The sequence below is a fragment of the Anomaloglossus baeobatrachus genome, chromosome 4 (genome assembly GCF_048569485.1).
Source record: "Anomaloglossus baeobatrachus isolate aAnoBae1 chromosome 4, aAnoBae1.hap1, whole genome shotgun sequence".
Taxonomy (NCBI): domain Eukaryota; kingdom Metazoa; phylum Chordata; class Amphibia; order Anura; family Aromobatidae; genus Anomaloglossus; species Anomaloglossus baeobatrachus.
Genome location: NC_134356.1, coordinates 467965468 through 467980427, shown reverse-complemented (window position 1 = coordinate 467980427; position 14960 = coordinate 467965468). Strand labels below are relative to the sequence as shown.

Sequence of the window (14960 nt, the reverse complement as noted above, 5' to 3'; positions counted from 1 at the left end):
TAAAAGTATTACAAAGTATTAACTTAAAGGGGATGAATAATATTGCACGCCCCACTTTTCAGTTATTTCGTTTTTAAAAAAATTTAAAATAAGCAATAAATTTCATTCAACTTCACAATTAGGTCCCACTTGTTGTTGATTCTTCACCATAACATTAACATTATCTTTATGTTTGAAGCCTAAAATGTGGGAAAAGGTTGAAAAATTCAAGGGGGCCAAATACTTTTGCAAGGCACTGTATATACTACTTTCTATTGGCAAAAATATGTTTTTTTCCCTCAAAGCTGTCATTTCACACTCCAATTCTTAGGGTATGTCAAGCCAAGAGGAAAGTTAAGGTATGATATATCTGTATGTTATCGATATAAGTAGAAATATTACATTGTGAAGTCTGTGATATTTGATCTCTTTTGACTTGTAGACAAAAAAAAATCTATGATTTGCTTGAGGTAAACTGATATCATATAAATAAACCTCTTACACGGCTTTGAAACATAGAAAATACACTCAGCAAATGTTCAGACTCTGAGAACCCTCGATCAATGTTTGTTGAGTTTCTGACACTGCAGAATTTCTGCACCTTGGTTTACTTGGGTTTTTTCATTGCGTTTTTGTGTGCATTGCATTTTTATCGTGCATTATTTGCATTGTGTGTATACATTTTTATCGTGTTTTTGAAGCTGTGTTTTTCCTCTGTTTGGTGTATTTTGTTTTAAATAAAACTATTTTGTTTTTAGGATTGTTTGGTATTGACATTCCTAGGTGCAAATTACATATGGTTTTTTACCTGTAAATTTCCCATGCCTAATGTAAGTCTATGGGGAAATTCCGCATACAAAACTCAGTGTACCCGCAAGAATAATTGACATGCTGCAGATTGGAAAAATGCACTGCAGGTCTCGCATCGCATCCCCCGGCACGACCCGACGCTCTCCCGACACGAGCGTGCAGCTGCATAGAAATACATGCTGCCGACCCGCTCCTGTCAGGAGAGTGTGCGACTGGGTGATGCGATGCGTTGCAAAACTCATGAGAGTGCCTCACAAGTGTGACTCCAGTCTAAGCAGTTATTACTCAAGAAGAAGCATATAGAAGACTAATCAAAAATTTGTTAACTAGTGGGAAAAAAGTCCTCATTTAAAAACTATAGTTTATCAGATATGCATGAAAAAAGTCACTTATAAGTATTCAAAGGTAGAGATCAAAAAGCATTCTGTATCTAGATGTAAGATACTTTAAAGGGATTTCAAAGGGTGGTCCAGGGAAGGAAAAAATTACCATATACACTGGTACTGGTGACCCTGAAGTAACCCTAAAATGACATTGAGAATATGCCCTGCCTTCCCGCAAACGTTGGCACCCTAGTATAAAACGCAATATTGCGCCCCCGCTCAACATAGTCTGTCCCTCTTAGATACCTGAATGACCCTACATAACACAATGTGATCTCAAAAAAGTACCAATGGACAATTTAAGAAACAAAAATTTCACATAGAGCAAAATAGACATAAATATAAAAAAAAAATCTGGGTCAGTTTACATTATAATTCTTTAGTGACCAATAGGGTCACTTCAGGGTCAGCAATACCAGTGCATAATATTTTTTTTCCCTGAACCACCTGTGTGCCATCCCTTTCAAGTATCCTACATCGACATACGCAGTCCTCTCTGATCACTACCTTCTTAATATGTGACTTTTTAATGCATGTCTAATAAAGTACATTTTTAAATGAGGACCTTCTCCCACTAGTGAACCTACTACCTACTATATTACGCAGCATATAAAGAAGCACAGTGTACATGATATTTTTATAAATCCCATCCATTTTGCTTGTACTATAGAACTGTGTGCTTGATGCAGCAGCAAAAACAGGAGTAAAAGCCGCTTTACATGCTGCGTCATTGCTAGCGTTTGCTAGCGATGTCGAGCGCAATAGCACCCGCCCCGTCATCCGTGCGATATTTGGTGATCGTTGCCGTAGCGAACATTATCGCTATGGCAGTGTCACATGCACATACCTGGTCAGCGACGTCGCTGTGACCGCTGAACAATCCCTCCTTTAAGGGGGAGGTGCGTTCGGCGTCATAGCGATGTCACTGCGGCGTCACTAAGCGGACGGCCAATAGAAGCGGAGGGGCGGAGATGAGGAGGCCAAACATCCCACCCACCTCTTTCCTTTCTCATTGCCGGTGGATGCAGGTAAGGAGATGTTCGTCGCTCCTGCGGTGTCACAGATAGCGATGTGTGACACCGCAGGAACGAGAAACAACATCGCTACTTACCTGACAACGATTTGTTGTTATTAAACGACCTCTCCAAAACAAACGATTTTTGTCTTTTTTGTGATCGTTTTAGGTCGCTCCAGCCTGTCACATGCTGCGACGTCGCTAACGACGCCGGATGTGCGTCACAAATACCGTGACCCCGACGATATATCGTTAGCGATGTCGCAGCGTGTAAAGCCCCCTTTACACTCATTGTGGGCACATACCCTAACAATTACTAGGAGCAAAATGAAAAGTGTTCCTTACTACCTTCCTTTTGAATACTAGTTACTATGTTATTCCACAAAGCTTAATAAACAATAAAATAAATAAATAACGAAAAAATGTTTATAATTCGTTTTTGGTTTTTTTTTGTTCCAGGGCTTCCATATAAGGGTAACATAACTGTTACTGTAAAAGTAACTGCAGAAAAGATGGTTAAAAACAGTTGAAAATGAACAAGGCATCGGATTTTGTAAAACATATTTAAAGAAAATAAAACTCACCTGCTCTTGGGACCACTTCTGTCTTTCTTCTGGAGTGCGAACTTTTGTTTTATAACCTCTTTGTATATCATTATGCTTGGAAGCTGAAGGAATATTCAAAGATTTTGGTCGGTCTTCGTGTCTGTTTACAGATTGGCTGGCATCTGTTTTCTGGCTAATTTCCTTATGGTCTTTTGGCACATTTTCTGTTCCTCCATGCTCGGGACTCATGTCTGTTGTACTGTTGATACTGCTCATACTCATACTCATTTTGATTTCTGCTACTATTTGGTCAATATCTTCCTCCTGATCCTCAACATTGCCATCGGTTTTTCTTTTATGAAATGGGGATTGTGGAAGAGAATTGCCATTAGCCTCTACAGGATAGTAATCCTGATACACTTCTTCATTCTCACTATATTGCGCTGTTTCCTCCTGGTCTTGAACTTCCAAAGAGGAAGAATTATCCTCCTCTAAAATTTGCATCTGATTCTCTTGCCCCCCATCTTCTTCAATACATTCTTGTTGCTGTAGTTTCGATTCTGTCCATTCATCTTCCACTGCTTCAACACATTCATCTGTATCTAAGTGGTGTTCTTCAGTGTGGATATACTCCTCTCCATTGCAATCCATGCCTTCAAGGTAGCTGTCATCTTCAGGACAATAACGTATATAATAAGTGATGCCTTCCTCTTCATCTGGAAGACCTTCATCATACTCCTCATCAGAAGTGTTATTCACATAATCAGAACTTGAGTCCCCATCCCCACTATTGTCATTACAGTCTTGTTCCTCTTGATTGCTTGTAGAGTGTCTACTATGTAATTGTGTGTTTGTGTATTCATGTACTACGGTTTCCTCATATATGGAGTCCTCTTTTTCTCGACTTAAGACTTGAGGGGAAGAAGGGCAGGATCTTGGTCTTTGATCCAGCATGCTAGCCCTGGTACTTTGACGTTTCCTGTTTGCCATACTGAGTATTTCATATGACCATCATTTCACAAAAGATTCTGTGAAAGATATAAGATAAAAAGAATTAGGATTCCCAGAATGCACATATCACTAAACTACATGTACAATTGAACTCTATTCTGGTTTTAAAGTTCATTTCATTTTTATTTTAAACATTTATAAACAACGTTTTTATTTAGTTAATGTACTATAGTCTGTAGGTGTATCAAAGGGAATCTGTCAGCAGGATCAACCATCCAAAGCCATCTATATGGGCAAGTAGGACAGAAACTTGAATAAAATGATACCTTGATATCTGTGATTTGATGTGTTATTTCAGAGTAAACCATGTTTACTGTAATATGTAAATGAGCCATTCAGATCTATGGGATGGACACTGATCTCCATGCCAATCTACCTCCAGAACTTATTTTAGATGAAAGGGTGTGGTATCAGTGTGAGACATGTAGATTAGACTGTCAAACATTACATGTCTCACACTGGTAACAGCCCCTTTCATTTAAAATAAGCTCTAGAGACAGATTCTTATGGAATTTATGTCTACATATTAAGAAAAATGTGACTAACTCTGAAATAAGACATCAGATCGCAGATATAAAAGTATTCATGTATTCCTCTTTCTATGGCCCTCAAGCCCATATGGATGGCTTAGGAAGGTTGATCCTACTGACAAGATTCGATTCCCTTTAAACATTTAGCCCCAGTTAAATAGATGTCTTACTCCTGATGAGACTGGTGAACTTGCTTTAAAAATCCATGTCAAGATAGCTGTATAATATTTTGTAAAAATATGAGCCAAGCAAGATAGTAAAACAGCTCATGCACAAATGTATTTGTCACAGGAAGGGACGTGCACACTCCTCCATCACACTGCAGACCATGCCACGTCACTTCCACCCCATCCATGGTAGTGACGCTCATCAAATCAGGCTTTTTAAACCCCTCCAGCCACTGCAGACACAGCAAACCTGCCTATAGAGACATGAGCCTCCATGAACCTCCATAGCTCTGCTACAGTTCTACCCACATGGCTCCCCACAACTTGGTAAGTCCCTTGTCTCACCGCTCTTTGAGGCCTTTAACATCAATTTTCACCTGTAATATTATTGATCTAACTAAGACTGTTGCCCCACTCATTCTTGCTCGAAATGATCCAAATGAATGTACACCTATATACATCTAGTAACCCCTATGGTCTTCCGGTGGTACTCTCTGTCACTTGTAATAAGTACTGTATGCCTTTTGTATACAAGTCCTAAGTATTATCTGTCTCATATTTTCCTTTTCCTAATATTCACAACACTATACCGTCTTATTGTGCTTTGTATCTAAGATGAGTTTGTATTAAATCATCTGCTCCATTTTTTTATGTCCCTAAAGGTCCTTGTTATTTTTTCGTTGCTGTCTACTCTGATATTTTATTTATTGCTTGTCTCTTTTTGTTTACATTGTCTATTCTCTTGTGATATTTATATTGTCACATTCATGTTGTGATAACCACTTTTTTTCAGTTTTCAGAGTACGATTGGGAAGGGTGGTGTGACCAAAACATCACACATGTACACAGATGCCAAATAAAGCCAAAATACCATTTGCTATCCTGAGAGCTGTATTCCTATTTTGTTCTCTACTTATGGGGTTGTACCCTATCCGAGCACCTCCCACCATGATCTGCAGTGCTGTATTACCATTACACAAATGTATTAATGAGATAAGCTCAGTCTCTCCTCAATCTAGGCTGACTGGAAAGCCGCTTTCAGGGTATCCTCCTCCCCTGCTGCTGCATAAAATCTCCCACCGATCAGTATAAGCTGCAGTTTGTCAACAAGCTCGGTGATCAGACAACAAAACCAATATACAGTATATGTGAAATCCTCTTAATTGTATTGACTTAGAGAATAAGGACAGCCATAAATTCATACCACACAATGAATGCTGTAAAACAAAACCCTCACAATTACAGAATTACTTCTTTTCTGCTAATTTCACTACAAAAAAACAAATGTTTGCATAGACTGTATATACACCAAAGGTGTGCCATTAAAAACTCAACTAATCCCACAAAAACAATTCTCATATGGCTACAGGCTGATGGATTATCGGGCTAAGTGTAATTTGTATTAAGGGACTGCCTTAAGGCTACTTTACACGCTGCGATATCGGTACCGATATCGCTAGCGTGGGTACCCGCCCCCATCTGTTGTGTGACACGGGCAAATCGCTGCCCGTGCCGCACAACATCACCCAGACATGTCACACATACTTACCTGCCCGGCGACGTCGCTGTGACCGGCAAACCGCCTCCTTTCTAAGGGGGCGGTTCGTTCAGTGTCACAGCAATGTCACAGCTGCGTCACTGAACCACCGCCCAATAGAAGCGGAGGGGCGGAGATGAGCGGGACGAACATCCCGCCCATCTCCTTCCTTCCGCATTGTGGTCGGGGGCAGGTAAGGAGAGCTTCCTCGTTCCTGCGGCGTCACACGGAGCGATGTGTGCTGCCGCAGGAACGAGGAACAACCTCGTTACTGCTGCAGTAACGATTTTTGAGAATGGAGCCCCATGTCACCGATTAGCGATTTTGCACGTTTTTGCAACGATGCAAAATCGCTCATAGGTGTCACACGCAACGGCATCGCTAATGCGGCCGGATGTGCGTCACCAATTCCGTGACCCCAACGAGTTCGCATTAGCGATGTCGTACCGTATAAAGCCCCCTTTAATCATAAAATCCATACCAAACAAGAAACTTTTGGAATCATCTTATGAAATAAAAGATCAATCCAAGTTTTGGGAACGCTCTAATTATTCCAGCATTTTACATTATGTCCTAAACATAAAAAAGTATTACATTAGCACAACTTTACATTGTTTGCTTTGTACACTTTCATTTCTAAATCACTCAGCATAGAAACAAAAGTGACGAAAATAATTTCATGTGACATCAATCAGTAATACCGTCATTTAAGCAACTGCATGCATTTGTATAGACTTGCAATTGCAGCACACAGCTGTTGTTTATAATGCAAAAATGGAGCATTTCCTTGATACTCGGATAATTAGGTAAGGATGGACACATTTCTTCATACGTGAAGAATCACAAATTGTTTCTAACTTACGTTTAATATCAGACATCTAAAATATATATCTATTTCTAACGCCTTAATTTGAAACCATCTGTTGTCAAATTGGGCATAAAAAGCAAAAACAACTATTTGCGTGGAAGCATCACTCTGAAACACCCTGAGGGCTCAATCACACAAGCAATTTTTTAGCATTTTTAAGCACTTGTAAAAGTACGACAGGAATTTGAATTTTTTTCATAGTGTTCTCCTAACATTTATACTCTTGCAATGTGTTTTCCTCTTGCTTTTTTTTCTAACCCTATAGAGAAGATTATGGGAATCATAGCATATAAAATTCATACCTACAGCATGCTGCTTTTAAAGGAAAAAAAGCAACAAAATCCCAAAGACACTAAAAATTAACCAGAATCAATTCAATTCAGATCATCACAGGGTTCAGTAAAGCTTTTGTAGGTTCTGGGTAAATATCATCTTAAGAAAACACCATAAGGGCTCATGCGCACGTTGCGTACTGACATGCATTTACGCTGCGTATAGCACTGCAGTGTAAATGCATGCGTCCTGCGTCCCCTGCACAATCTATGTAGATTGTGCATGAGACGTGCGCACGTTGTTTTTTTGAACGCAGCGATTTAGGTGCTAAAATTTTGACCCAAATCCATGCGTTCATAAAAGCAGCATGTCAATTAATTTGTGTGCTTTGGATGCAGCTCCCACTCTGTCTATGGTGTGGGCAGCAGCCATAGCGCATGAAATCGGCTTTTTTTCTACAGAAAAACTACATCCATTATGCAGTGTTTCTGCAGCGATTTGAAGCGCACATGTGCTGTCAAATCGCTGCTGAATATTCAGCAGGTACGTGCGAACAAGGCCTAAGGCCCTATGAGCATGGTGCAGATTTTGATGCGTTTTTGGTGCTGCTTTCGGTGCAGTTCATTGCTTTAAACTGCATTTCCTTCCCCAGCAAAGTGTATGACAATTCAGAAAGGCTGTGCGCGTGTTGCTTCTTTTTTCCTCACAGTTTTGGTTGCAGAAAAAAGCAGCATGTCAATTCTTTCTGCGTTTTTGACCTGCGTTTTTCCTTTGAATATGGTGAAAAAACGTATGTAACCAAAAAACGCACCGAAACATGGCAAAAACGAATGCTTTTTTTGATGCGTTTTTTGGCCAAAGGTGCGTTTTTCTGCCAGAGGGTGCGATTTTTACTGAAGAAACAAAATTACTGAGTGCACACATGGCCTAAAGCCTTGTGCACTCGCTGCGGTTTTTGGTATAGTCTGTGGCCCAAATTGGTATGTCGATCCTTACGCCAGCAAAGTCAATGAGAATACTGAAGAGCTGTGCGCACCTTGCTATTTTCCATGCAGTTTTGGGTGTAGAAAAAAGTAGCAACAAGTCAATTGTTGGTGTATTTCTATCCTGCGTTTTTCAGCCTGTCCAGCCAATTATTTTACCCAAAAAACACAAGGCACAAAAACGCACCATAAAATGCCCTCAAATCGTATACTTTTTTGGTGTGTTTTTCTGTCACAAGGTGCAGATTTCTGCAACAAAAAAGCTAGCATGGGCACATACTAACAGGGTTATCGAATAATAGTAAGATCATGGGGGCATCACAGAAAATTAAATAGTCTTGTTCCAAATTTTTACGATCATTTTCCATTATAGAAATTGGAATGTACGAAAACCAAAACGTGTTAAACTAATAATTTCATAGAAATTTCATATCAAAATGTCAATAAAACGCCATCTATAAATATGTATCGTCAACAAAAAGAGAAAGAGGTAATTACAAAACTGGTTTCCCTTGGTGCTGCAAACTACACAGGTCACTAACCTCCTTATTCAATGAGTTTTAGCATTAGCCACGTTAATTCATTTTACAGAAGATACAAAAATTTCAAATATAAACAAAATGAAACTCATACGGTAAAAGCTAACAATTGTGGATTTCTCACTATATGCGGCTTTTAAAGACCTCGGCAAGCAAAGACATTTCAATAGTCAAGGTGACACAAGGACATTTCCTAATGAAACACACCATTAGTAAGAGAACCCTTTATGCAGCTTAACGATTCACTTTGCCGATTACACGATAGAAGCTATATAATGCTCATATGTAGATGTTATTAATAGACTATAAAATCTCTGTAAAAAACACATATAATACAATTACTGATCGATCAATTACTTCCTTCAATCACCCAAGTAACTGATCAAACTAAATGTTATTAATTTTCATTGAAAACCCTTATGCTGTAATTTATTTAAACCAAAAGCAAGAACTGCAAGCCTGTCAGAAAAGGATGTAGCAGAACAATCTCAGAATGGACATTTACTTACAGTGGTATGCAAAAGTTTGGGCACCCTTGGTCAAAATTACTGTTAATGTGAATAGTTAAGCAAGTTGAAGATTAAATGATTTGTAAAAGGAATAACGTTAAAGATGTCACATTTCCTTTGTATTTTAGGCAAAATAAACTAGCTGATGATCTTTTGCAGTCAAGCAGGGGTTCTGATTTGCGTGTCTAGTAATCCTACGAGCAACTCTCAGACATTTTGCTTTAAAAAAGATGAAGTTGACAAGAGGATGGCTTCTGCAACTGGATAATGATCCTAAACACGTCAGAATCCACAATACACTTACTCAAAAGGCGCAAGCTGAGGGGTTTACAATGACCCCTTTACAATACAGATGGTGTTATGTTTAGATCAAGAATTTGTTGAAATTTCATGGAATCCATTCTTTCCTCAACCCGTAAAATGTTCCCCATGCCATTGGCTGCAATACAACCCTGAAGCACGATTGAGTCACCCCTATGCTTAATGGTTGGCAAGATATTCTTTTCCTGAAATTCTGTTCCCTCTTTTCTCCACACATACCTTTGATCGTTGTGACCAAAGAGTTCTATTTTAACCTCATCGGTCCACAGGACTTGTTTCCAAAGTGCATCACAATTGTTTAGATCTTCTTTTGCATACTTCTGACACTAAATTTTATGGTAAGGACACAGGAGAGGGTTTATTCTGATTACTCTTCTATGAAGGCCATATTTGTGCGGGTGGCTTTGAATATGTCACGTCCCCATCGGAGTCCGCTCCTGCGACTTCTGCTCCGATCGCCAGACGACGCCATGTTCCCACCATGGATAGTGCTGGTTGATGGGAGAGGAGTCGTTGCACGTGGTTCTGCGGAGCACAGTGTCACGTCCCCACCGGAGTCTGCTCCTGCGACTTCTGCTCCGATCGCCAGACGACGCCATGTTCCCACAATGGATAGTGGTGGTGATGGGAGAGGAGTCGTGCCCGTGGCTCTGCGGAGCACAGGCTCCGTTCATCCACTAGGCTGGGTTTCCCTGGAACCTGCAGTACCACTGGCTGACTGTAGGTGGTGTGTGTCTCCCGGCTGAAGTGGCCAACATTCACCTGCAGCCTATGGGAAGACACCACACCCTTCTTATTCCCTCTCCTGTCACATGATCACTGCCAGTGATAGTTCTGTTCTCCTGGCTCATGTGCTGTTTGTATTGTGATTCCTGTGCGCTGACCTTGCTTGTGTTTGACTACCCTCCTGCCTGTCGTTTTTGTACCTTGCTGCCAGTTCCGGATTTGACCCCTTCTTTGTCTCCTTACTACACCCTTGCCTGCCAATTCTGTTCCTGTTTTGCATCTCCTGGATTTTGACCCTGCCTGACGACCACGGACTACAGTCTACCACAGGTAGTGATCTCTGAGGCTCTGTGTAATTCCAAATCCCTGTACAGGGGTTAAAGGGTTGCAGAGTTCTTGGGGTCCTGCTTTGTTAGCGGCTTTTCACTAGATTCCCCTTACAGCCAGTCTGAGTCTGTGGCTCCTATCAGGCATTACAGAACAGTAGAACAATGTACCATAATTCCAAAGTCTGCTAAATCTTCCTGAAGGTCTTTTGCAGTCAAGCAAGGGTTCTGATTTGCCTCTCTAGCAATCCACGAGCAGCTCTACGAGTAAGTTTGCTTGCTCTTTCAGACCTTATCTTGTCCTCCAATGTTCCTCTTAGCTGCCATTTTTTAACTATATTTAAAACTGAGGAAATAGCAACTTGAAAACGCTTTGCTATCTTCTTATAGTCTTCTCCTGATTTGTGGACCACTATTTTAATTTTCAGAGTGCTAGGCAGCTGCTTAGAAGAACCCATGGCTGCTGTTTTTTTAGCACAAGTTAGAGAAAGCAGTTTTTTTTTTATAAATCTGTGAAAGTTGCATCAATTGGCCTTTCCTAACGATGATAGTGAACAAGCTATAACCCTAACAGGTTAATTAAGGTCTGAAACCTTGGTCAAAGTTATCTCTGCACACAAATCTCCAAGGATGTCCAAACATTTGCATTAACCCATTTTCCTTTTTGTAATTTTTAAAATGTAATAGAGGAAAATATTTTTTTTCCTAAAGTACAAAAGAAATGTGTCATCTTTAACGTTATGCCTTTTAGAGATCCTTTCATCTTCAACTTGCTTAACTGTTCACAATAACAGTAATTTTGACCAGGGGTACCCAAACGTTTGCATGGCTTAGTATATATATTTACAAACATTATGCAATAGTAACCTGCTATTTCTATTATAAAACCAGTAAGCTCAGTAATTTGGTTTATTAATCCTTTCTCTTGGTTAAGCCTGAGTACTAAGACAGAATATACAGTATCTTTAGGTAACCACCAGTATCTAAAGTGTGAGTAATGGCATTTCATGACATATTAATGGCTTCTTACTGCTCAGTATGCTGATTACTTGCAATCTTCTTCTCAACTATTTGGTATAGATTATTATTATTATTATTATTATTATTATAGCGCCATTTATTCCATGGCGCTTTACAAGTGAGAGAGGGTATACGTACAACAATCATTAACAGTACAAAACAGACTGGTATAGGAGGAGAGAGGACCCTGCCCGCGAGGGCTCACAGTCTACAGGGAATGGGTGATGGTAAAATAGGTGAGGACAGAGCTGGTTGCGCGTATAGATCATGTTAAAGTAATGTAATTTTTTTTCTCATTTGCACAGGAGAAATATTTTATACAACTCCATTTTCTTAGCTAAGACAAGTAATATAATGCATAAACCTACAAATTCTTAGACAAGTATCCTACCTCTCCAGCTATCCCACTTCTTTATTGCTTTTTTCTATGTAATCTGAGAGTAGCATAATGTAGGGCTCAGAGCTAGGTGACAGATTTCCTTTAAGATTTTAAAAGAATGGAAAAGAATACAGCAATCTATTATTTTGTATGTTAATGCAATGTCCTTCTTATAAATGTGTACACATTTTTTAAAGCGTTTCAGTGTAAACCATTGTACAGAGGTGGAAATGCTTTAAGACGTCTGTTCATAGAAGTAATTTGTAGAGCAGTATTGTAAGATTCTATTGAAAGCCATTGTGAAAACCTTCTCAGGTTTCTTAAGAGCAGTTGCACTTTCAGAAAACTTTTGACATGTAATATAGACATCGTCAGAAGTTTTAACTGGTGGGGGCTTAGGTGCTAAGATTCCTAACAATTGTTCAAATTAAAGGGCAGAAGCACTCAGCCGAGCCCTGCTCACCTCTAATTCTCAAGATAGACTCCAAAGACTTTCCTTAGCAATCAGTGGGGTTCTCAGCACCTAGTCTCCCATCAATTAAATCTTATAGCATGTCTCTATGACTTGTGAAACAGTTTTTGAAGATGCAGTTAGTTACACTTTAAGGAATCTGCTGTATTCTTCTAGTAAAACTAGCGTGGTGAAAGATCCATAAGCAAAAGAATTTCTGAACTCAATATCTTTCTGAACTGAATAATGCTCTTCGCGCTTGGCTATGTAAAACCTATGAAAATTTCTCGATTACTCAATGGTCAATTACTGTTCATTGATTAATATCCTCTTTACTTGTGTCATATAAAAATAATGTTATGCCCTGGAGCAAAGCCAATTTTAGAATTTACCATAGAATGATCTCATCCATGTTTATATGAATGTATAAATCTATTTTTCTCTATACAGTGTAGCGATATGGCTCACTCGGAGGCATGTGAAGTAGACACTGGAGGCAACGTTAAACATGACGTCCAGGCTGCTTTATTAAAACTCCATAAAGCAAGTCACACACAAGGAAAATAAATGGCCTTTCTTGGCAGGAAAACAGGATACACAGTTCTGAAAATAACACTTCAGTATTAGACCATTACACAAGTGCAATCATGGAGACTTCACACAGGAGGTTTTCTTACCTCCACACACACAGACAAATAATGATTTCACCTGGACTTTCTTATGTCCACCATACCCCGCTAGGGTGGAGATATGTGAGCAGCCTGTCCCACCCATCTCTCTGACTGCTCGACCCTTGTGACACCCTATACTTAATGTACTGGAGTTTTCTTCCAGGCTTACATCACAGAGGATAACCACCTCTGTGACACATTTCTCTCCTCAATGACATATCCCGCAGCCATCTTGCAATAGGAATAAACATTATGGTTTTCATGTGCTAGCTCATATACTAAAACAGTCTCAGTTATGGCTTATCTGCCTTATGCTTGGTTAGATGGAATTACATATTTAGGCTGGAAACACGAAGTGAATTTAAAAGGGAATGTCCACTACTCAAGCAACCACTTCTCAATCATCGCACTTTCCCCTGTTAAAATAACAATTCTTATACTCAAGTCAGGTATGGGGTGCTGTTTTAGTGGTGTCAGCAATCATTCTCCAGGGATTCATGTGATTTTGTTATGTCTCCGTAGCCCTGTGCTCTATCAGCATTGGTTTCACTCTCTCCACTTTCAGACGTATAAAACATCAATAGGAAGTGAGTTGCCAGCTGCAGTTTTGACTTCCTGATGATATTTAATTCATCCTAAGGTGGGAAAAGTGATGCCAGCGCTGATTGAAATAACAATGTCATGTTAACTCCAGCAGAGCGAGAGCTGACTCCACTGAAACGGCTCCAGCACCAGAAGTGAGTATAAGTGTTATTACTTTAATGAGAGTAAACATAGTGATTGAGAAGGTTGTTGTCCATATTTTGAACAACCCCTTTAAAAGGAATTATTCCTGTTAAGGTTACTTCTGCACATCTGATCACATTCTTATGAAGGTTCTGTGCCACTTTTTGAAGCATAAAAATGAGAGTGGAAAAGTGGTGGAACATCATAGTCACCGTGATTGTACCTTATATATCAAAATTATCTAAACTTTTTTTACAAACGTGTGAAAAACACTGCTTTTAGTCTACTTCATACTCAACAAGATTGCTGTGGATGAATGAAGCACACATCAATTTTACTTAAAGAGGACCTACAGTATAAAAGGGTGAACGGTAGTTGGAAAACTGTCAGTTCTTAATAGGGCTTTCCCAGACACACCTTGTGTGTGCCACTCTGCTTAATAGGTGCCACAGGAAACCTGGCCTTAACACTTTAAATGTATACAGGGATCTGTACTTACTTCAGGGTTCCCTGAGTTGATTTCACAGAGTAGCTGCCTGCCAGTGAAGCAACCTGATAGAGGATGGTCATAAAGCTGGGTTCAAACCGTCAAAAAGCAAATATAGGACAAAATCAGTTGATAGGGATGAAAAGAGGTAGTGTCACGCTAGGTATGGGGAAGTACTAAGCAAACGGCAAAAGGGAAAGGAAATCCTGTGTCTAGGTAACGGGGAGATGGTGATCGTTGACCAAACCTAACGCTGACCCCTGGCTTCCCTCACCACCCTAGATAGGTTCCGCACCTAGGCGCCGAGCCAGATGTCTGACCCTGGCTAAGCCTGAAATAAGCACTAGGTAAGGAATGGATGGGATGAGGACTTAGTAACCCCCGATAAGCTCTAAAGTGAACACAGGGAATACACACAAGGAGAAGTAAACGAATAATCGTATCTCCAGATGACTCAAGGAGAGGAACTGCAACACCGACAAAGTTTCTCCAGATGAATACAAGCCGACTGCTTGACTGAAGACTTGTTAAGGGTATCAGAGCTATCACCAGCACAGAGTAAGAGATAATGAGGGTATTTAAAGAAAGAAAAGGGGAAAAGGGAGTGCTAAACACTAACAACTGAAAAGATGAGGAAATCCACACGGTCCTAAAGACGAAGGGATAAACCCCAATCAGGAAAAAAGGGAAAGTCAGAGAGCAGC

General features: G+C 39.9%; 1 protein-coding gene across 2 annotated transcripts in view; it reads right to left on the bottom strand.

The window, feature by feature from the left end:
• APBA2 (amyloid beta precursor protein binding family A member 2) overlaps window positions 1-14960 on the bottom strand; it is a 596113-nt gene that overhangs the window by 312367 nt on the left and 268786 nt on the right. For both annotated transcript variants that reach the window (XM_075345685.1, XM_075345686.1), the window contains exon 3: window positions 2772-3760. In XM_075345685.1, the coding sequence (XP_075201800.1) occupies window positions 2772-3722 (951 nt within the window). In that variant the 5' untranslated portion in view covers window positions 3723-3760. The remainder of the gene's footprint in view (window positions 1-2771; window positions 3761-14960) is intronic.